The following is a 24830-nucleotide window of genomic DNA, read 5'->3' as shown; positions in this document are numbered from 1 at the left end:
TACTGTGGGAGAGGGACATACAAAGCAACATAGAAATCATCTTATAAATATCTTAGAAACAATTGCATGACAGAGAAAAAACATTTGGATTTTCTATAGGTTAACTTAGATTATATAAGAATTTGTCTTAGATCATGCTAGTCACATGGAAATCTCATTTTATATATCTCCATAAGACTCTTGATGAATCCAAAAATACTACTATATACACCCTTTTTAACTCTGGAAATTAATCCATTGGATGAACAGCATGGAGATTATTATGCCCACTTTAAAATAATGCAACTGGTACTGAGAGAGGTTAATTACAGTAGTGACTCTTTTTAAGTAGTCAGGTATGGCCAAATGTGCATAGGCATCCAGGATCTTGGTGCTGATGTTATGAAATTTTGCAGTTACAATCTAGCTATGTAATGGTTAGTAGACCAGTAAGAAAAATTAATCAAAATAAGCCATAGAGGGAGGAAATATTATGGGTGGTTCATAAGGTTGAATATAGCCTTCAAGTTTCATGTATAAAAAAAGACACACACACACACACACACACACACACACACATTGTTCACATCCAGATAGATGGAATAAAATTACCTAAAACTAAATGTTCCCAAATTGGTTGTGGCCATATATGTCTGCTTCAATACATTAACTGAGTTGTTTTAATCTTTTATAATGTTTACATGATATAGTATTTAGTTCTGTGTTAAACACTGCCTAACTTTAGTTTTCAGTGCAGGTTGAAATAGGAAAGTTAGGGTTACTCTTCTGCCTTTTTTCTTTTATCCTCCCTCCTCACCTCACTTTCCACAAAGCCAGAAGGTTTCCACCACCTATTTCTCATTGTGTTTATTCTGACACCTTAGTTTGTCATAGATACTTGGCCTAGATTCTTTAACAAGAAGTCTAGCATGTATCTATTAGCTGCTGACAGTCTCTGTACTCTCTGACAAGGGCTCAGTTTGTTTTTCTCGACATTTCCCTTGCATTCGTTTTGTAACGGAGATGAATTGTGGTGAGAATTCAATGTTGTTTACTTCTCAAGAGCTGTCCAAATCTTAAGTATGATACCAGATTTTTTTAATTTAATTCTCTTCTTTCCTTATGCCTAATAAAGCAATGTATAAGTTGCTATCTTCATATAACGAAGAACTTGAACTTTTTGTTTTGCTCTGATAGTTTATTGCACTTAATGCATTAAATTTTCTTTTCAGCATTCCAAAAGACACTTGTCTGAAAACACAATGTTGTCTTGTCTTTGCAATCATACCAGATAATCGCATCTAACCTTGCATTCTTGCAGGGCATGTCTGCTATGTGGTTCCAGGGAGAAGACCTAGGAAAAATATGGACTCATCAGAATTTTGCCCAGTTCAAAGAAATGTTTGGATCTGGAAATATAATTCAATTAATAGAACACTTGCCTAGCAATTTTAAGAGCCTGTGTTCATTCCTCATTAGTGAAAATGAACAACTAAAAGACAAGCAAACAAAATTTAACAAGGAAATGAGGAAAGAGGGAAAGAGAGATGATGGGAATTGGAGGAAGGAAAGAAAAGGAAAGGAAAAGAAAGGGAAAGGAAAAGAATAAGAAGGAAGGGAGGGAATGTGGGAGGAAGGAAGAGAGGAAGGAAGGAAGGGAGGGAGGGTGGGAGGAAGGAAGGAAGGAAGGAAGGAAGGAAGGAAGGAAGGAAGGAAGGAAGGAAGGGAAGGAAAATTGGAAGGAAGGTAGAAAGAAAGAAAGGAAGGAGATTTATTTTTTTAATGTCTAGATAACCATTTGCTTTCTCTCAGTGTGGAAATACATGCAACCAGAATTAGATAGCGAGAGTGGGAATCATGATCAGCCTAGACTACATAACAGGACCTTGTCTCAAATGAACAAAAGATATAGAGGATGATAAATGAGATAGAAATAATTACTAGTCAAGGAGTTTGTAAAATTGTTTTCTACATGTTCATGTCTATAATCATAAGATCCATAGGAAAAAGATTAATCCCAGTGCCAAGACCTAATGACATGCACCTACCTGTGTGCTGTTAAAATAGAAACTGCAGCAAGAATATGAAAAATCTCTTCTACTTGGGTCTGTAATATAAAATTTAGTTTCTAAGAGTTTTTTTTCTAGTAGGATGACACTCTGTGGTTGTGAATTAAGGCCTTGAGAATTCTTGGTATGATCAGCAGTACACAGGACAAGTCTGCTTCATTGTGTTCAGAGGGGAAACTTGCAGGTCCAGCTGGCCTAGCCCACTATCCCCAGATTAATTATCCTGAGCATTGCACTAAAGCAAACATGACCTTTGAAGATAAAATTAAATCATTAATCTCACTTTGGTGATTCTTGCAAGACACATGAATATGTGGAATACTGTCTCATGTGAAGGATAATCAACCTCAGCTTTCAGAAAAGAGAGAAAACTACAATTTCTTCCTGTTCAAGTGTTCACCATATTTCTAGAAGTAATGGCTATCTTTAAAAATAAGTGCTTCTTTTGCTCCTTAGATTTTCACTATAACTTTTATTATGATTAATAAAATCATAATAATTTTCAATGTAAAGTCTCCTTTATGCTATAGTCCTTTGCTAGTGTAAAGAAGACCCTCAAATAATTCCTATTGTTTTTGTTGTTGCATTTGTGTTCATAGGAATAAACAGCTGGTTGTTGTTTCAGAACTTAGATAATTCTTCCTTCTGTAATAGCATCTAAATTGAGAAGTAATAAAAACATTTCCTTATGATCACTCATAATTTCGGTTCAGGACTAATTCTGAAAGAGAGGAAGATATGTTATAGATCTTATAACATGCTAAGCGTACACTCATATTACATTTTTTACAGTGAAAATGTTTAAGGGTAGTCATTTGTTATCTAATTTTAGTTGTTCAAAGATGATTATTCCTTGAGAATTTTACCCTTATCTAGAACTTTCAAAAGAAATTCTATGCTTCTCTTATATTTACCTGTCCACTTGTACTCCATCTAATTATCTTTTTGCTTGGTAACATATAATAAGACCAAGAATATAAAATAAAAGTCATAACCAAAGTCTTGAAATGCTTTTTTTGGAGAAATTTTGATTTGTAAGTAAGGTAGTTTATCTACTTCTTATTTTCTGTTTCCAAGTGTTCTGGAAAACCCAGGTACAAATCAATCACAGACCATAAACACCTAAATAAACCCCTAAAGCTTAGAGTCTTGTTTAAGAGCATCTATCTATCTATCTATCTATCTATCTATCTATCTATCTATCTATCTATCTATCTATCTATCTAGCTAGCTAGCTAGCTAGCTAGCTAGCTAGCTAGCTAGCTATCTAGCTAGCTAAACTAAGAAACAATGATGCTATCAAGAGATGTTCAGAGGAATGAAATATGTTTTCCTTACTTGGACAATAGAGAAAGGCTTCTGTAAAATAAAATTTTGAGAGGTTTTTCCTGAGCACCATGGACTGTCCCTGAAGTCACAATCTTCCTGTTCATCTCCCAAATACTGGCTTTGCTATAATGTACCATCATGCCCAGTTAGAAAACATAAGTTGAGATATGACTAAATGTTTATTTCTAAAGTGAGAAGTAGGTAAATTATATTCTGTGTGTGTGTGTGTGTGTGTGTGAGTGCGTGTGAGTGTGTGTGTATGTGTGCATGTGCGCGCTTGCTCACATGCTCTGGTTCTAAGTTTGATCTCAGGGTATATAGGCTCTGTCCCTGAGGTTTTACTTTTGCAACTGCCACTTAGTCCACAGGTACCCTTCTAGTTTTGGTGGTTAATTGGAGGAAAGAGTCACACAAACTTTCCTGCCAGTGTGAGCTTTGAACCCAGAGTGGGCTTTGAACCATAATCCTCAGATCTCAGCCTCCGGAGTAGCTCGGATTATAGGCAATAGGCTGGAAATTATGTTCATTTTGGAGAGTAGTAAGAAAATACTAGGCAGTTTATTTGTATTTATCCTGTGACACAGAAGAATTTTATGCTAATCAAGCTTTAAAATATGATTGATATTAGCATTCTCTTTAGGTACAGGCCTTAGAGGAGAGGGCTCTACGAGGGTTGGTAGGTTGTAAAAGGTGGTCTTATCTGTTTTGGTGTTGCTAACCATCTCTAATCTGTATTTGGTTACCTATATTTATGAATTATATTATCTCATTTTGACAAAGCTATTCCTCATTAAATATGAGAGTCATTGTTTTGAAATTTTTAGAAAACAAACCTTGAATTGAAGATAATTAGAGGAAGTTCAGGTAGAAGGAAGTGGTTTGTGCCTGTAATCGTATCTCTTTGGATGGCTGAGATCAGGAAGATTTGAGCTTCAGGGTTGCCTGGGCAGGAAATTCTACAGCACTCAATTTCAACAGAAAAAAAATGCTGAATATAATGACATAAGCTAACCATTGCAACTCTGTCAGGAAGCCTAAAATAGGCAGATTGTTGACCAGGTATGTTACCTAGGCAGGATGAAAGATACTGTTTCAAAATTAACCAGTGCAAATAAAGTACTGGGCTTGGTAGTGCAAAGCACTTAAGAGTATAAATGTGAGGTTCTGCTTTTTACTTTCTGAACAATTCCACCAAATTGAAAACCCAACATCTGATGTTGCAATGAACATTTTCAAAGCAATATGGGTTTTGGGGGGAGGAGGTCACCTCAGTGATGAAGAAAGAAGTCACCTCAATCCACATCAGTATACTGACACTCCATCACCAAGGCGTTGCGAGGACTTGTAGCAACATTTTGAGGTCTGTTTTCAGAGAGAGATGAGTAAAATATAGAACCCTTCCACAAGAAGAAAGGGGTAGAAAGAGTATGATTCACCTATCTAGTGACACAGTACTAGAATAGAAAAATAATCCCGCATCTGTCTTGAAATAAATTAAAAAACCCAGAAATCTCTAGCAAGAAAGAAAATATGAAGGAAAGAAGAAAGAAATAAAATCCTATTTTCTGTCCATTCAGTATAGTGTCATGTGAGACCAACCTGTGGCCTTCTGGGCTGAGTCACAAAATCCAAAGTGACGTCCCAGTGTTTAGATCTAATGTGAGTCTATCTTATCTCATAGCAAGAAAATTTTAGGGTTAGGGTGACCTAACTAGGCATGATGTTAAATAATCATTTTTGCATTTTACTTTGACTTCACTTGACACCATGTAAGCATATTATCTCATATAGCATTTGATAAATAATCAAATATTAGGACTAATACGAGGAAAGAAGTAAACATCATAATACCAGCAAGTAAACAAGGTACAGGTGATTCACACTTGTAATCCTAGCTACTCAGGAGGTTGAAATCTGAAGATTATGGTTCAAAGCCAGCCCAGGCAGTTAAGTCATAAGACTCTTATCTCCAATTATCTACCTAAAGGTCTGAAGTGGAGATGTGGCTGAAGTGGTAGAGCATTAGCTTTGAGCAATGAAAACTCAGGGACAGCAACTAGGCCCTGGGTTCAAGACCAAGGACCAGCACCAAAATAACATATATAAATAAATAAACAGTGATATTCACAAGACAGTATGTTGGAAATGATCTTTACAAATTAGGGGGATAGAGGGGAGAGGGAATGGGGAGAAAAATGAGGAAGGCGGTTATAAGTTCGAGAAGAAATATACTCACTACCTTACTTATGTAACTGTAACTCCTTTGTACATCACCTTGACAATAGAATTTAAATTGAAAAATAAAATAAAACAAATAAATAAATAATGAGTTAAATGAAAATAATGTATATGTGTGTCAAGTAGTCTCATTCAATCTGAATAAACCAATTGAAAATAGTATGCTTAAAGTGTCTTAAAATTTAATATATAGGCTCCCACTCCCCTAGGGAAGGGCAAGCAAATGAAATGTCATTTGGAGGTTCTCTCTGAAACAGGACTGTGACTGACTGACAAGTCTCACCCTTGATCCAGCCTTGGGACAGATCTCTCCACTATGGGATGTCTTAACTAAGTTAGTGACATTTCACCTCTTTGTTTCCTCATCTAGACCTTATGACAATATTGTGCTGGAGTTGACAGACAGTGAGAAAATAAAATGTTAAGTAATACTAGGTAAATTATATTTTTATTTTCCTGAATAGAGAGTAATTCTTTTTCTGAGTCATTCAGTTTTGGAATGATGTGAAAAAAAGATTCAGTACATTAAGATGATCTAGAAAAAAATTGCTCAGACTCTGGAAGGCCTGATGTATGTGATTAATACTGAGGCTACTGCCAATAGCAAGGTAGATGATGAGCTTCAGCAGTCAGTATGATAGAGTACAGTGGTTTTGACTGACGTGTACACTCAGAGATGGAACAGGGAGGAAGAGAGGAAAGTCAGTTCTCAATATTTGTGCTGAGTAGAGACTTCCCATCAAGTCCTGAATAGAGAAGGCATTTATGAAAATGTCCCCTTTTTAGGAGTGTTATCTAGAGGATCCCTTCAAATATGCAATGACTCTTGTTTCTGAATACCTTATGAAAACATGTTCTGGAGTTTTCAAGTCTGTGGGTCTCAAAGATGAAAGGGATACATACAATAATCAAGTGAAAAAAATCTCATCTATTCTTCATCTTCTTGTGAGTGTGACATGCCTTGTGGGGCTGGGATATATGTTTCATTGTGATGCCAGACTGCAGAGAATCAGGTTTAATTTTGGGTGTGATCTACAGAATAAGGAGAATAGCACCAAAGTATCTACCCTGATGACCCTGCAAATTTTCCACCTACTGGAATATGAATTGTCAAAGAGGAGAGACTTAACAGAGCACTAAGATCAGGAATCTGAGCTTTCCCCTTGATAGATGAAATAATATTGGTCATATTGAAAAAGAACTAAAAGACAGGTGCTGGTTTGTCACACCTATAATCCTGGCTTCTCAGAAGCCTGAGTTCTGGAGAATTATGGTTCAAAGAAAACAAAATTGACTTAATGATTCAGCAAAAATATAAAAGAGCCATCATTAGAAAATATGTCTAGCTAGAAAACACAGTTTCACCAGTGCTAAAGGTTATAGTTTACACTAATGACTTTACTGTTTGTTTTAGTAAATAGCTAATGATCAATATACTGTTTGTTTTAGTAAATAGCTAATGATCAATATTGTGCCCCCAAATTGGACTATGTGTCTTTATGAACCAGAAGCTCACTGCAGGACAATAATTTTGACTTGCAAACCCAAATTGAATAAAGGGAAAATGACAAGTAGATAAATGAAGATTTGTGTTAAAAAGAAAATCAACCAAAGAAGGGGTTGCTTATTTCCCAATTCTTGGCACTCATTCAGATAGGGAACAATGCTTTATTGGCCAACACTCAAAACTACAGGTGGAATGAATTCTTGTATATTCTTTTGCAAAATCTGAGATACTTCCGTAATTCAGAGGTATCTGTTGAATTTTATAGCACAATAGTGACAAATTTATAAAAAAACAGCACTCCTTATATGATTTATTTTTAATTGGGTCTAAAAGCACTAATGACTTAACTTTCTTATGATTCCATTTAAATCGACCTGCACTTCTATACCTTGGGAAAAATATCAGAGGATTTTGAGGTTTTAAACTTGGTTTTGTGTATGATAAGGCAAAGATAATAAACAGAAAAAGTAGAGGGAGTATGTGAGACAGCACAAGTATGATATACACAATGACCTACACAGGCACTCACATACACAACAGCAGTCATAACAATAATCACAATAAACAAAGCAATCCCATTTGTCCAACATTTCTTTGATTTGTTGTGTTTCTGGGTCTTTATTAGAAAGCTTTGACCTGTGCCAAGGAGCTCTAGAGTTTCTTCTATTCTTTTCTATAATGCTGAGGTCTTTGATCCATTTAGAATTGATTCTGGTGCAGGGTGATACATAAGGATCTATAAGTTTTTACATGTGTGTAGCAGTTCTGCCAACACCATTTGTTGAAGAGGCTGTCTTTCTTCCTTCCAGTTTATTTGGCTCCCTTATCAAAGATTAGGTGGCCATAGGTCTATGTGTTCATTTCTGGGTCTTCAATTTTATTCCCTTGGTCCCTGGCCTGTTCTTGTGCTTTTATTACTATGGATTTGTAATGGAATTTGAAATTTGGTATTAATATTCCTCCAACACTGTTCTTCCTGTTAAGGATTGTTTTTGCTATTCGAGGTCTTTTATTATTCCATGTGAATTTTGGGATTGCTTCTTCCATTTCATTAAAGAACAATACTGGGGTATTGATGGGTCTTACATTGAATATATAGATATCTTTGGCAACCCAGAAACACAACGAATCAAAGAATAACTGGATAAAATGGATTGCATGAAACTGCAGAGCTTCTACATGACAAAGGACATAGAAAGCAAGATAAATAGAAAGCCTACAGATTGGGAGAAGATCTTCACTAGCCATATAATAGACAAGGGCCTCAATCTAAATTATGTTTATAGCTAAAAAATTAAATCCCCAAAGATAAATTCTCTAAGAAATAACCACCCCATTAACAAGTGGACTATAGACTTAAAGAGAGACTTCTTTGAAGAGGAAATAAGAACAGCCAATAGACACATAAAGAAATACTCAACAACTCTGGCCATAAAAGAAATGAAAATAAAAACAACATTGAGATTCCACCTTACTCCAGTTGGAATGGCCATTATCAAGAAATACAATAACAAATGCTGGCAGCGATGTGGTCATAAGGGAACACTACCACACTGTTGGTGGGAGTGTAAACTTGTTTGACCCCTCTAGAAAGCAATATGGTGTTTCCTCAAAAGACTAAACATAGAACTACCTGATGACCCAGCAAATCCATTCCTGCGAATTTACCTAAATGACCACTACAAAGCTACACAAAAGATATCAGCACAACCATGTTCATTGCAGCATTATTTAGCATAGCTAAGATAGGAAACCAACCCAGATGTCGCTCAGTAGATAAATGGATCTAGAAGATGTGGTATATAAACACAATGGAATTCTATCCCTCCATCAGAAAGAATGACATTGCCCATTTGTTAGGAAATGGAAAGACTTGGAAAAAGTTGTGTTAAGTGAAGCAAGCCAGACCCAAGAAATATGGGTTACATGGTTTCCCTCAGAAACTCTCAGAGTAGACTATATCTATAATGTTCTGATCAAGGGATCATAATAGCCCAATCGCTAAGTGCATATGACCATATATAGCTAAGCATATCAAAATGAACTCCAAGAATTGGAAACAAGAGCTTCTTTTTATATCTTGTATGCAGTTATTTTTTATTTTAAGTAAGTTTTTTATTGTGAAAATATTGTACAGAGGGTTAAGTAATGTTACATGAGCAAGGTAATGAGTACATTTCTTATCAAGCATTGTTGCCTCCTCCTTTGTTTTTCCCCTACCATTCCTTCCCTCCCACCTCCACAACTACACATCCCCCACCCCCCACTAAATTGTAAAGTTTGTTTTTTGACATAATGTCTTGTACATCTCTTTGTTGCAATGGGTCAACCTGTATCCCTATTTAAACAATTTGTTTTTTTACCTTCCCCTTCCTAAATTATACCAACATCAAATAGAGTGAAAACAGAGGTTATACGAGGTTATACTGTGGGAAAGGGACATACAAAGCAACAAAAAAATCACATGGTATGTTATAAAAATGTTAGAAATAATAGCAAGAAAGAAAAAAACCACTTGTCTCCCTGTCTTGGGTTCATTTCTCTTAACATCATCTTATTTGACCTTTTCTGCTTGTCTCAGACATATACTAGTTATTGCAAATAATGGAAACCATGGGACCTATGTTTCTTTAGGCCTGGCTTACTTCACTTAATATTATTTTTTTCCAAGTTTTTGTTTTCGGTATCCTTTGTCTTGTATATAAGCTTATCTGATCCGTGGATAGAAAGGGGAATCACAGAAAGAACAGGACAAAGGATGAACTAATACAACAATGTACTCACTAGATACTACGTTGGAAATGAACTTTACAACTTGGGGAAGGGGAAGGGATTGGGAGTGATAAGCAGGAGAAAATGAGGGTGGGAATAAGGTGTTTAAAAAGAAATGTATTCATTACCTTATGTATGTAACTGTAACCCCCCCCCCTGTTCATCACCTTTACAATAAATGAAAAAGATACAAAATATAACAAAAGCAACAAGAACAACCAGAGGCATTCTCTCAAGTTGGTCCCCAAAAGTATCTCTGAAATAAGTCCATTTTTGTTTCATAAACAAATCAATGTTGTCCAAGAAAAACTATCCTTGTCACATACAAAGAACTTTTAGAATTTTTGTTTTTAATAATTCACCATCCATAATGTGACAATTTCAAAACAAGAAATAAAACTGGCCTGGTGCCCAGATGGAACATATGCCTGATCATCTCAGCTGCGTTGATGAAGAGCCTTGGTTGTTTCCCAGTTCTTCCTACCTACTTGATAACATCAAAAAATCTTTGCTAAAATGCCAAAAAAAAAAAAAAAAGGATTTTACCATTCCCTGAGTCTGTGCAGACACCATGTTATAAAACTTTTTTTTTCTCTTTTGGGGCCAAGAATACTTTTTCTACCTAGGTCCCTGTGACTTATGCCTATAGTGTAAGTTACTCAGGAGAGTGTTTGAAGCCAGTTCAGGCAGAAACATATTAATCTCAATTAACCAGTAAAAAGACAGAACTAGAGATATTGTTCAAGTGATAGAGCACCAGACCTAAGCAAAAACATAGAGAGTTACAATGCGCTGAGTTCAAGTCCCTGTACTGGCACACACACATACACACTGGCACACACACATACACACATGCACACGCACACGCACACACACACACACACACACTCACACACACACACACACTTTCCTGTGTTCTTTGCAATTACATGAGTTGTATGCCTAGATCTGGAGTACAGATAAGAATGCTCTGCGCTAGTTCTTACCCTGTCACTTACTTCTTTCTACAAGACCTTATATTTCCTCAAGTATTGAATATCTGGTTATAATAGATCTAGGTAGAGTAACCAGACACCTTGAAGATAGTTGTTCAAGAAGCTACAAGGCACTGGGGTTCTTAACTCTGTAATCATGATGTGAAAGAAGAATAAACTTTAGTTTGTTCAACCATTTGGTGTTTGGACCCTTGCTAGGCTGGTGCTCTACTTCTTGAGCCAGGCCCCCAGCTCTCAATAGGAAATTTTACTGATATTAGAACAAGTGATAGGGAACACAAAAGAACAGAGTTGATAAATATATAATGCATGTAGGTAATTTGTAGATATATACATTTTTGTATATATAGACTTTCTTTCCAGTTTCATGGAATGATATCTTTTTTTTTCTTTACTTGAATTCCAAAGGTACCTTAGGTTACTAATTAGTAAAGATGAGTGTTCATTGATTACTCACTCACTGATTTTTCAAGAACTTTTATAGAGTCCTCAAAACTTGTAAATGACACTTCACCAGAGAATGGAATATCCATAGGGACAAAAATGCCTGCCTAATTAAAGTTTCATGCTTGACTACTAGAGGAACAATGTGTCCTTGTCCAGAATCTGGCACCTCTCTTTTCCTCATTTATGGTCATTTAATTACTTTTTAAAAGTATCTAATATAGAATTACAAGCTAGAGAATACTGGTATGTCCCTTATAGAATTAAATAATAAATCTCAGGAAATTATACTATCCTAAAATTATACTATCCTATCTCACTAAATAGAAATGACTTCTGTAGTAGGAATTATTGAACAATTTGGAAGAAAAATGCACGCATAGAATTTAGATGCTTATATATTTCACTTTATTTTTCTTATGAAAAGGTTGCTATGGAAAGGCATATACCAAGAAAAACAGCAAACATAAGAAGTGACTCAGTGCAATCCAGGTGACATTATCAACAATCAATATCTTTTTGTGTGTATGCATATCCTGGGGCTGAACTGAGGGTCTGGTTGATTTCCTGAGTTTCTTTTGCTCGAGGCTAGCACTCTACCACTTGAGCCACAACTCCATTTGCAGATTTTGGTAGTTTGTTGGAGATAAGAGTTTCATGGACTTCCTTGCTCAGGCTATCTTTGAACAGCTATCCTTGGGTTGAGCCTCCTGAGTAGCTAGGGTTACAAGTGTAAGACACTGGTGATAGGCTTAATTACTGTTATGTTGAAGTGCAAAAAGTTAATCTTTTACAGATATTATTTGTAAAGGGAGAAGAACAAGTAATATTAGTATTTGACAAACACATGAAAATTACATAAAATATTTGATTTTATGTTACCATGTGACAAATATCACTATATATATACAGCACTATATATCACTATATATCACTATATAATATCTGGATCCTCTATAGTACAGTATAAATATATATGTGTGTCTATATCTATATATTGATATATATATATATATCGGTGTATATGCAGCTGAAATGATAAAACATATATATGATATATAGATTATATACATATATATTAATATTGTACTGAGTTTTGAATAAGGTTCTTATGCTTGCTAGACAAGGGGTTAGCAACTGGAGTCACATTCCTGACCCTTGTTTTTAATTATTTTTTAATGGTATCTTACAACTTATGCCTTTGCATGTCTCCTACTATAATCTCCTATATATATCAGTTGAATAGAATACCTGGGATTATACATTTTGCACATGCTTTGTTTGTTGAGATGGGTCTTGCAAGATCTAAATAAACACACATGCATTTACTTCATGACACTTTCAGTTTGGCAAGGCTACCACTTTTGAACAACTCACCGCCTTAATAGAAAATTTAAGTGATTTTGTGACCAGTGTTTAGTAAAGATTGCTAGCTTCTTGTTTCTTTGATGTATTTTCAGACAGTTCAATCTCTATTTCTGAGTATCTTTTTTCTTTTTGTCTTTTTTTTTGTTGTTGGTCATGGAACTTGAACTCTGGGTCTGGCTGCTGTCCCTGAGCTCTTCAGCTCAAGGCAAGCACTCTACCACTTGAGCCACAACACCACTTGTGGTTTTCTGGTGGCTTATTGGAGATAAAGAATCTCACAGACTTTCCTGCCCAGGCTGGGTTTGAACTGCAATCCTCAGATCTCACCTCCTGAGTAGCTAGGATTACAGGCATGAGCCACTGGCACCCAGCTTATAGTATCTTTTTATCTGAAGGATCGTACTCAATGATTTAACACACAATTTGCTGACAAGAAGTCTGAAGAAGACATCATGAAAACAAAAGCAGCACATACCTTTTGTATGTATAGTCAATTTAAAGAGCCTTCATTGCGTAGCAGATTTCCATTTGAGAGTGTTAAAAAATTTACCATAGTTTCAGTCACTGTAGCTTCCCCTAGAAACTTGGCATGATGTGGACTCATTTGTAAAGTATGTACATTTCTGCCACTCAGTAAGAAGCTTGCCAAGCAATACATTTAATTAAGAATGTGGGGAAGGGAATAATTGTGGTCTGCCACTGAGTGTTATCATTACTTTTAACTTCTAAAGCTTAATGTTAGTTTTAAGATCAGGTCTCGTAACAAAGTTTAAAGATTTAAAGCTGGAGGTAATTTCTCTTTTATCAGCCCAGGGGTTTTATACAGGGAAATGCATTATTTGGAGGCAAAGGTACATTAGCTGCATTCTTTAGATATAACTCTTTATCTACTGTGGAAGCTTCGAGAACCTTAGCTGCTTTCCTTAGAAACAACCTTTGTCCATTGTTTAAGACCTTGAACACTGATGCATTGCCTTTGGGGAGCTTAGACAGCTTTATTTCAGTTTAACTTTCTCTGGAGATGCATAGAAATAATGAAATGTAATGCCTTGCTTGAGCATAACCATGTACATAACTTCTAGTCTTCCCTGGTGCATAAAGTAAATTTGATAAGAGCAACTCAAATATTGCAATGATTAATGTTGATTTTTTTTAAATTATAAAACAACTTACATCAGCAGATTCAAAGAAATGTGATGAGCACCATCTTGGAGGCCAGCTTTGCACTGTGTGGAAGGGTCAGAGAAACGTGCTTGTAATAATTTTCAGAGGCACAGAGCCCAAAGGGACCTGAGAAGGCCTTTCTGGCTTACACTGAGGGCACAAAACATCTTGGGGTTCCAGTTTTCTGGTGGAGAACCCTCTTATCATTTAGCTTTGTACAACCCTTCTCTCTCACTACTTGGTGGTGGTGTTCTTGGTGAGGAATCTTATTTCTCTAATAATGAACCATCAGATTTTACAGGCCTCTACATCCTAAGTGTAAATAAATATAAAGAATGGTTCTTCTCCCTTTCTTGCTTTGAACTCTACTGTATCTTGGCCTCGCTAAATGTTTCTTTGCCATCCATCCCATTCCTCTCTCTCACTTTCCCCTCAGAGACATCAGAACAGTTGCTCTAGTGATCTACTCCTTTCTGTGTCTCATTCTTTGCTAGGGACAAGGAACAGCAATTAAAAAATAGCAGAGTTTAAGAAAAAAGAAGATGACACAATGTAACTGGAAGAACAACTACACTAATTTAAGCATTTTTTTCAGAGAAGAGGAGATTTAAAAATAAATAACTCCATATCCTATCCTACCCAGTTCATTTGCACACAGTTTCTAGCTTCAGAGTAGAGCTCCAACTGTTTGATCTAGTCCTGGAGGCATTCAAGTCTTTTTCATAGGAACCTGCTAATGCCAGAATCCACTTTCCTCTGTGGCAATGTTCCTCTGAGATCAATATCAAATTGATCAGTCACAAAAGATCAAATGGAAACTTGCTCCAGAATCATAAGAAGTGCCCTGAATTCTTTGTTACCTGCCCTGTAAAATCCTGAAAGCAACCCAACTTTTCTTCCATGGCCTTGTGCACCAAAATGGTTGTAAGGTAGCAAGTTGTATTTACCAATGCTCCCTTTGTTTAAAGCAAGATTCAGAGCACTTTACAAAAATATACTCATGTTTCTACGTGATGCTGCTGTTAACACTGCAGAAATTGAGGCACAGAGAGATTATTGATCTCGATTGGCATCCACATGCAATTTGGGTTTAGAGAAAGAGGTAAAGGTCAAGTTCACATTTAAAACCAAATACTGCTGCTTTCTTGTTACTTTAGAAAGTAGCAACTGCTTGAGAGGAAGAAAATAGATTTAGGGAGAATAGGGAGAAATTTAAAAAAATAAACGAAGTAGAGAAAAATCTATGAATAGTAATCTTTTTCTTGGCACCTTCTTAGTTTAGACTTGATTCCTATAGGTCTACTCTTCCTTTTTAGGCTCACGTCTAAGTGACAGAACTAAGCAGTAAAAATGAGATCCAACAGACAGGAAGATCTTATGAAGACATCCAGCCATCATTTTGCTTTTCCAACTGCAGTGTTCTCTTGGCTAATACAAGCTGTATAACTGGCTTGGATCCTGTGCTGTGGCTGATTTGATGACATATATAGGTTTTTTTTTCCAGTGCAAGAGTGCATTATTATGTGAGATGAACAGAGAATGCACTCTTGTAGTATTTGTGATGAATTGTCTTCAAGCCTACATTCTTTTCTATCTGGGAGAATTTTTTTTAATTTGTTGCAGCAATGTGATTCACATTGTCCTTTGAAGTAGTGTAAATAGATTTCCTTAGGTAAGCTTAGGATAACTACTCTTTGAAGCTGGAAGTACCACTGCAGGGCCAGCTGGAAGAAGAATTTGATTTATGCACATTTCTTAAGCCCAACTTAACATGTTTGAATTGCTTATTGAGAAGATAGAATAGGAAAATGACAGCATATAATTCATCGAAAAAAATAAAAGAAGGATTAAGAGGAGAAATATTAAAATTAACCTTACTAATCAAAATGAGTCACACATATGTATAACATGTATAACTTTAATTTTTTCTTCCTAGCTTCAGATCAGTACTAAGGTCAACAATCAGAGAAAAGGAGGCAGGGGAAGATTCCAGCTAGAAATCCAGAGACAAACACTATATTAAATGAATATGTTCATAAAAATCACACAAACACTGATAACTATGCCCAAGAATTTATAGCCTCTTCTTAGCTGCAACTTTAGTAAAGGGGACATAGAAGAAGAGAGAGAAATGCTCTCATGATGATCTTGCCAGTGTTCCCTGCCACCTTCCCCCAACTTCCCCTTCCCCCCAAAAGTATATATATAAAAACCTTTTCATCCTTGTAGGAGAGAGATGGAAACAAGAAAAACCACTTGGACAAATGAGCTCTCTGGATACAAATGTGTTTGAAAATATTTATCTCAAGGTCAAGGATGAATGCCTATGTTGAAGGGATGAAGGGACAGAATCCATCCTGTGTTTAAAAGGGCACTCAAACACCTGTGACCCAAGTTCAGTAAGCAGCTCAACCTTGAAACCTCTTGGCCCAATTATAAAACAACAGCAAGCATGATGGAATGGACCAGATGTGACAGGGGGACAATTTTTCTAAAGTAAATTTGAGTCAAACTTCCAACCTAATATGTGACTATAAATACTCATGATCTTAAAGTTGATGTTAGGTGAAATGAACCTCAAGATAAGGACTCAAATAGGTTTTCTTTATTGCGATTGTTTCTAACATATTTATAAGACGATTTCTTTGTTGCTTTGTATGTCCCCCCCCCCAATTTTCACTGTATTTGATGTTGGTATAAATTTGTGGAGGGGAAGGGAAAAAACAATTTGTTCAAATAGGGATACAGGTGGATCAACAATTCTTGATAAGAAATGTACTCCATGTAATTGTAACCCCTCAACACAGTATTTTCACAATAAAAAATTAAAAAAAAATCTTTACAATAGTTATCAGATGCACATGTTCGTGTCTGTGTCATGTATTACTATTTTCAGTCTTTGCTTTAGTAATACATTTTGCTTGGTTTCAACATCAGTATATCCTAAAAGACATTTTGGAACAACAGCATGAACTCAGTACCAAAAGGCCAGGCAGAAGCTACATGCTTTTAGACACTTTCTCCCTGACCAATCCAGGAATAATACTTTTGCCTCTAGTTCTTAGATCCACCAGGATTATATCTCAAATAATTCATATTTTGTTGTAATAGAAAATAGTGAGATGTACAAATTGTTATGTCGAAAACGAACTTTACAACTTTGGTGGGAGGGGGTGGCAGCGTAGGGGGGGATTCCGGGGAGGATTGGGGGGGGGAGGATGGGAAGGGATGGGAAGGGGAAACAAAAGAGGAGGCCACAATGCTTGATAAGAAATGTACTCATTATCTTGCCCATATAATTGTAACCCCTCTGTACAGTATTTTCACAATTAAAAAAAATCCTAAAAAATTAAAAAATAAAAAAAGAAAACAGAGAATAAAAATTCAGTGGAATTCATCTTTTTGGTAGTGCTTCCTGATTCCTAACAATATACTTTCATTTAAAAAGTTTTTTAAAAAAAATTACAACTAAAGTCTAATTGGGGCAAACATTAAGACCAAATTATGTATAGTTGATTTGTAGTATTTGGAATTACAAATCTTCTGTATATGTGAATGTAGATGTGTGTGTATATCAAGTAGACCAATCTACTTTTAAGGAACCCCACTGTATCTTTTTATTTCAGGGGGAAAGGACCACTAAAGCATACAACAGATGTGATCTATGCAGCTAAACTGATATCAGAATCAGGATCAAGAATGGATGTTCTTGCTCGGCAGATAGCTAACCAGGTAAGTTATTTGTTTGTTTGTTTGTTTGTTTGATTGTGAAGGTTATGTACAGAGGGATTACAGTTATATAAGGCATGTAATGAGTACATTTCCTTTTGAACAATGTTACCCACTCCTTCTTTTTCTCCTAGATTTTCCTCTCCCATTTCCCATCTCCTCAAGTTGTATAAATGGACAAGGCAAATGACTTTGCTAATTGCCCCTTGCTACTCAACCATTAGCTAGAGAAATGGGGGGATTCGTTTTCCTGTATTGGATATGTGTCCTAAATGATAATCCGATTATCTTTAAATTTTATGATTTTAATAGATTAAATAATGCACAATTAATCTAAGAAAACTTAACTATTTAAAAATGCATACTATAAATATCTTCAAGTTATTTTGGCTCCAAATTAACTCCATTTATATTAATGGAAGATAATAACCTAACTAAAGTGTTGATTTTACTTTGATATTTTAGACACAGTAATTAGTAGAAAACTCAAAAAAGATGTAAAACCCCAACATGTATGATTCTTATGGAGCTGTGTGCTTCTGAACTCTTAATTTCCTTCTGCTTTTCTAAGCAGCAGCTACAGTATGAATGTATTTTATGTCTAACTTTACTTGAGAAGCCTGCCAGTTTCATTTGTTAATGTGTTGGGATGTTCAATTAATTTCAGACAGAGGTATTCATTTACTTTTAAGTTTTCAAGTTGTATTTGTCTTTATCATGCATATGAATTTCTTTTTCAGAACATACTTTTCATCAATTCCAAATCATTGATTGCTTATATGCTTAAGTGGAATAAGGTTGTTCCCTATTTAAATTTTTTGAAAGGAGATTTAAAATTATATTTAAGTACTTGTACAGAAAGTTTCAATTCAACATCAGTATAATGCACCTTGATCAGTGTCATCCCTTTCACCATTCTCCTGCATCTTTTCCAAACCTACTCCATCCACCTAATTTCCATTTTCACATACACGCATTGAATATGTATGAGAAGTCATATCAATTATATATTATGTGGATATCATGTAGGAGAAACAAGCAAAATTGAACTGAGAGAGAAAGTAATATTAAATTCATTGAGTATGTATCTGTCTTTCAGTAATCTTCCTACTATACAATATTTATAATCTCCTATCTTTATAATTAAAACTTGAAAAAAATTTTATGAATCTGATGTTAATAGTGATTGAGAATTTTTAACTTGATCATCCAATAGTACTTATTACACTCAAAAATGTTTTGAGTTTCAGGGCATTTGTGTTGGGCACTGATGACTCATCTCTGTGATCCTAGCTACTCAGAAGGCTGAGATCTAGAGATTAGTGGTTTGAAGTTAATCCTTGCCAACAAAGTCCTTAGATGGTATCTCCAAGTAAGCAACCAAAAGCTGAGCCACCAATCTCTGATTTTAAATCCTAGTACAAACCCCTCCATATTATATATGTGTATATGTGTGTATGTACATATATATATATATAATGTAAGTTTGATATGGAAACATATAATCAAGGGCAAGAATGTTGTACAAATCCAGAGATCAATATTTTATATGTGAATATAAAAGTTGAGAAAAACATTAGATTTTAAAAATATATACCCTTGTAAAATTTTATATATTTAAGATATGATGCAGGGGATGGGAAGGTGGCTCAGTGGTAGAGCGCTTGCCTTGCATGCATTAGGAAGCATTCCTCAGCACCACATAAGCAGAATAAGTCAAAAGTGGCTCTCTGGCTCAAGTGGTAGAGCTCTAGCCTTGAGCTGAAGAGTTGAGGGACAGCGCCCAGGCCCAGAGTTCAGGCCCCACGACCGGCAAAAAAAAAAATACAATGCAACACAAAAATATAGAAAGTAAAATATTAAAATATAAATATAAGACAATAAAAACATAAATATTAAATATTAAAATGTAGATTGGTTGTCAATTTTGTTAACCAAATATAGAATAAAGAATTAACATGCAAAAGAGCCCAAATTACTCAGTAGCAAAAAAACTTCAAAAGAATTGATTAATTAATAAGAGATAAGTTACCTGCATAGACATTTTTCTAAAGGAGAATATAAGTGATGAAAAATATTTGCAAATAAAAGAGCATTTTAAATTGAAAACTTGTTCTTTGGGTGTGCTTCTAGGAAGCTGAAGTCAACTTGCATACACAGAAATAAGAGGAGAAAGGAATGCAAATTTTCCAAATAGAATCATTGCATAGGGCATGTGTGCCTCAAATTGTAATACAGCACCCTATGAATATATATATACATATATATGATCCATAGCAATTAAATATTTCAGAATATCTTCTCAAATGTGAGTGGTAAGGAATGCTTTAATAACTTTTACAAGATGTAAATTTACTAGTAATATATTTGATGCAATTTTGACAATAATATATTTTTCAATAATATGCATTTTGATACTTCATTTATTAAACTGACTGACGTCCTTGCCAACATAACCAAGATTCCCTTCAAATCTGTCAATGAAGGCTGAATCTAGGTCAAGGAATTTTAACTTTATAAGGAAATATCAAATTCTATATTTGTCCTTTTCTTAAAAATTATAGACTCTTCTGAAGTCAAGCCAGAGGGAGGTTCATGTTTCTTGGGGGACTACCTATTTTCTTTAAACGTGATTGAGTGCAGCATTGTTTGTTTGTCAAGGATCTAATTGTTGCTTTACAAAGTCTTCTATTTTTCAAATAGTTAAATAGTAGTGCTTCTTTTTTTCTTTTTTTTTCTTTCTTTGCCTTTTATCTTTCATAAGACTGGAGTTGAACTCAGTGACTTGGGCTCCGATGCAAGAAGTCCATCACTTGAGCCATACACAGGCCTTTTTCCTTTAATTTTCCTATAGGATATCATGTTTCTTGTTCCTATGGTTAGGAACTTGATCTTCCTCCGTATGCCCCTTCTGTAACTGTGATTTACCCTCTTTGAATCACCACACCTGCTGTTTTTTGAGATTATGTAGTGCTAACTTTTTATGTCGACTGGCTTGGAACTATAGTCCTCCTATTCTCTACCTCCCAATTAGCCAAGGTGACAGGTATACCACCACCATGCCTAATCTGAATGGTATTGATCTTGGAACAATTTCACACTAATTAAACTTACAATTTACAAGTACTTGAGGTGACAATTGACTAATTATAATATTGGCAAGTCAATTAAGCTCTCTGTGCCTTCGTTTCCTCTTTGTTAAGTCATAATAATAATAGAACCCACCTCATGGAACCATATGATTCCAAAAAGAGCAAAGCACCTACAATAGTGCATGGTACATAAAACCTTGTGTGTGGGTCCGGGACACATAGAATGGATAGGAAAGTTGCTCAGTTAAGAACACAATAAGTGCCTGAATTAAGACTATATAGATAGATTGGTGTACATTTATATGAGTAACAGAATAAACAAAATTCAAATTGTTTACTATTTCAGAGATTTAGTTTGCAAATGTTCAAAATGATGATCAAAAGATTGATTACATGGGTGCTGTGAATACTAAGTATGAGGCAGGTGCAAGAACTAGCATAGGACCTCACACAAAGGAAATAGCAAACAAGACTCATTTCCTGTCTAGGTAAAACAAGGAGATGCCTTTCCTGCGCTCTTCAGCTCAGGCAAGCGCTCTACTGCTTGAGCCACAGCACCACTTCCGGTTTTCTAGTGGTTTATTGGAGATCAGAGTCTCATGGACCTTTCTGCCCTGGCTGGCTTTGAACTGTGAGCCTCAGATCTCAGCCTCCTCAGTAGCTAGGATTACAAGTGTGAGCCACCAGCGCCCAAGATGTCTTTTTTTATTCTTCCTTTTAGGTAATGTCTCATTGACAATTGGCAATTGAGTAAGACGATATGCCTACATAACTTAATATAGCAAGACCTAGATGTAGAAATAGAACTCTATAAAAAATTAGGCCAGGCACCAGTAGCTGATGCCTGTAATCCAAACTATTCAGGAGGCTGAGATCTGAGGATGAAGGTTCAAAGCCAGCCTGGGAAGGAAATTCTGTGAAACTTATCTCCAGTAAACCACCAGAAAACCAGAAGTGGCCTTGTAGCTTAAGTGGTAGAGCGTTAGCCTTCAGCTGAAGAGCTGAGGGACAGAGCCCAGCCCCAGAGTTCAAGCCCCACGACCAAAACCCTCCCACCCAAATCAATATTTTTTTCTGTTTCTTGCCTTTTTCTTTCCTCCTCATATTGTTTTCTTTTCGTCTTCCTCTTAATTAGCTACAATTTATTTCTGTTTGAGAGTTTAAGGATCATCTTTAATTCCTTACTGTCGAAATCATACCGTGACTCTCCTGTCTTAGCTGTTTGGATGGCAATCACATGTCAATCTGGCAATGGCCATCAAGCATGTGAATGCAACTTTTGCAGAAGAATATATTCATGAACAGTTATCCCATTTCAGTAATTACAGCTGAGTCCTCGGTGTGCAGGGATTCCATTTCCTCCAAGTCAAGCACGTGCGGATGAGTGTGTGTGGGCAGCCCTTACGGTGGTGGGTTCTGTGCTAGTTTGGTTCTTGTCCCTTTTCTTAAGGAATGTAATATAATAATTACTTGTATAACATTTGCATCATATTAGGTATTGTAAGTCATCTGAATGGAGCTTAAAATATATATGCAGGTTTGATGCTAACACTTTGCCGTTCTATACAAGCGAATTGAGCAACCTAAGACTAGAGTGACCAAATAGGTCCTGAAACCTATCCCAAGTAGATGTCAAGGGATGACTTTCCTGGGTAATCGTAGAAATGAAAGAGTATTTTCTGATCTTTCATCCTACATTTTAATTTGCAGTTGAGTTAGAATCAAAGCTCCTTTCTTTAAATTACATTTTATAGTTATAAAATTAATGTGTACTTCATGACACAGAAAACGTACGAAGAAAATGAAAAGATCATGTCATGTCTATTGAGCAAATGTCTTTTTCAGCATGTTTGGAATGACATTTTTATATAATGTATTGCAATTTGTATATGAAATTTAAATAATTAGTTTTTTTTCATCTGGAAATTTCCCAAATGTTTTACTAGAAACATTTCCCTATCCTTGGATAACATTATTTTCCTGAGAATATATTGTGTTATATTATAAGATAAATTCACAGCCTTTCCCTGATTGGAATATATTTAGGTTATTTCCAATTTTTGCTATTACAGGTGTCAATGAATATCTTTGTATATAAATCAATTTGCCTATAAATATATATTTTATGAAAATTAATTAAAAGTACTGAAGTACCAGGCTGTAGACTCCCCTCCCAACCCCCCACCCCCACAAAGACCACCAGGGAGCCATCGCCAATGTAAATGCACCAGAGTCCTTTATTACAGCTCAAGCCTGACTCACAAACCTTCCCTGACACAGCAGGTCAGAAATTGTGAGCCCCGACCCTTCTGCTAGCTGGGTTTTTATAGGGTTTTTAGGGACTTCTATGCATCATTGCACACTTAAATCTTATCACACCGCGGGAAAATCATAAAATAATTCTAAAAGATGATTAGCGTAACCAGTTGATGCTCTTCAAAATGACTGGCTAAAGCAGATGATTTGAGCTGCGACCAAGTGGTCTTTATCTTGCAGGAACATTTGGAATTTATCTGTGGTTAGTGGAATTTACCGTAGAGGGTTGTTCCTGGAATTTGGGCCCAACGGGATCAAGGGGAGTTGCTGACACATTTCCCGGACAAAATGCAATCCAAACCTAAAATTGCTATATTTTGTTCAGGTTTCACAGTACCATTAATAAAACCACAGTGCTGTCAAAATAGTACAATTAATTTAGAGAAGATTTGTATAAAGCTGTAATTATTATATAGGAGAAACAGTGCAGATTAGATCCTAACGAAAGGTATTTTCTATACAATGATGAATCTCAGAATTGACCTCTGAAACACCTGTTCTCCATTTCTTGTCCCCAATTAGATCATAGCTTTTTTTGGACCCACAGTTCTTCATTGCATCTCTATTATAGAGATGCAATGAAGAACTGTGGGTCCAAAAGTATTCTAATACTTCTTCGAGTAATAGTTACATATAAACATTTTTAGATTGACATCAAAAATGTATTCCTAAAACTTATAACTTTATTATAGATAAAAGGCAGTAACTTTACATACCTTTTTATGACTAAAAGTTCCTTTACCATTTTTTGTCTCATCTGAAATAATTAAGTTTGAAAAACAGGTAAATCAGACTGAGAGTAGGAGCACTATAAGAATACATATCAAATCAGAATTTTTTTGTCAGTCGTGGGCTTGAACTCTGGGCTTGGGCTCTGTCCCTGCACTCTTCAGCTCAAGGCGAGTGCTCTACCTCTTGAGTTCCACAGCACCACTTCCAGAATACATATCATATCAGAATACAGGGGCTTGACCTGAAAAGAAATGGTTCTTGTGGAAAAATTTCTGCCTTGTAAAATACCCACAATGCCTGTATTTACCCCCTTATTTACCTTGCTATTTCTATTTTATCTTTCATGCATATTTAGTGTCCAGATCCATCATGCAAACAGGACTTGCTGGCCTATCTCGAACAGATTAAATTCTATTCCCACCAACTGAAAATCTGCAGTCAAGTGAAAGCTGAGATCCAGAACTTGGGGGGAGAACTCATCATGTCTGCTGTGAGTATTACCCAGAATTTACACCATTGCAGGTACTACATGCTAAGGGCAAGAAATCATGCCCCTTCTCACATCAATAAATCTTGTAGGAAAAATTCAATCAGAAGTTTGTATAAAGATATATGTAACTAAGCAAGCGAGAAATATACCTGATATCTTTTAAAATATTAAGGATATACAAGACTTTTTTTTTAATCCAGAGATGAAAGAATCAGGGTCTGAAAACCATTTGGATGAGAAATGCATGCTAATTTAGAGCAGAGATTTCAAATATCAGAAAGTATACAGGTGGAACTCTGAGTTAAATCTTATAATTGCAAATTAATGAAATGATTGCTTCATTGCTATTAACTGATACTCATTTCCCACTTGTTCATTTACATAATATAGAAATTCAGGTCTCAAGGTTTTCTTTTTAATTTCCCCATGTAATTTTAGAAGTATAATGTGATAAAAATAAAACATTATAGATTTAGAGGAACTTGCATGAATTCTTGGATGGTCTTGCATTTCAAGCTGCTTTAAAAATATGATGGTAGTATGCAACAATGAGAAGTACAAGTTGTCATGTCCAAAACGAGCTTTACAACGTCGGTGGGGGGGGGG

General features: G+C 35.7%; 1 protein-coding gene across 2 annotated transcripts in view; it reads left to right on the top strand.

Annotated features, from left to right (window-relative positions):
- Ctnna3 (catenin (cadherin-associated protein), alpha 3) overlaps nucleotides 1-24830 on the top strand; it is a 1343755-nt gene that overhangs the window by 1285510 nt on the left and 33415 nt on the right. For both annotated transcript variants that reach the window (XM_013017086.1, XM_013017085.1), the window contains exons 16-17: nucleotides 17492-17597; nucleotides 24090-24224. In XM_013017086.1, the coding sequence (XP_012872540.1) occupies nucleotides 17492-17597; nucleotides 24090-24224 (241 nt within the window). The remainder of the gene's footprint in view (nucleotides 1-17491; nucleotides 17598-24089; nucleotides 24225-24830) is intronic.

This window comes from Dipodomys ordii, unplaced genomic scaffold (assembly GCF_000151885.1).
Source record: "Dipodomys ordii isolate 6190 unplaced genomic scaffold, Dord_2.0 Scaffold34, whole genome shotgun sequence".
Taxonomy (NCBI): Eukaryota; Metazoa; Chordata; class Mammalia; order Rodentia; family Heteromyidae; genus Dipodomys; species Dipodomys ordii.
Note: the sequence above shows the minus strand (reverse complement) of the source record. Positions and strands in the feature narration are given on the sequence as shown.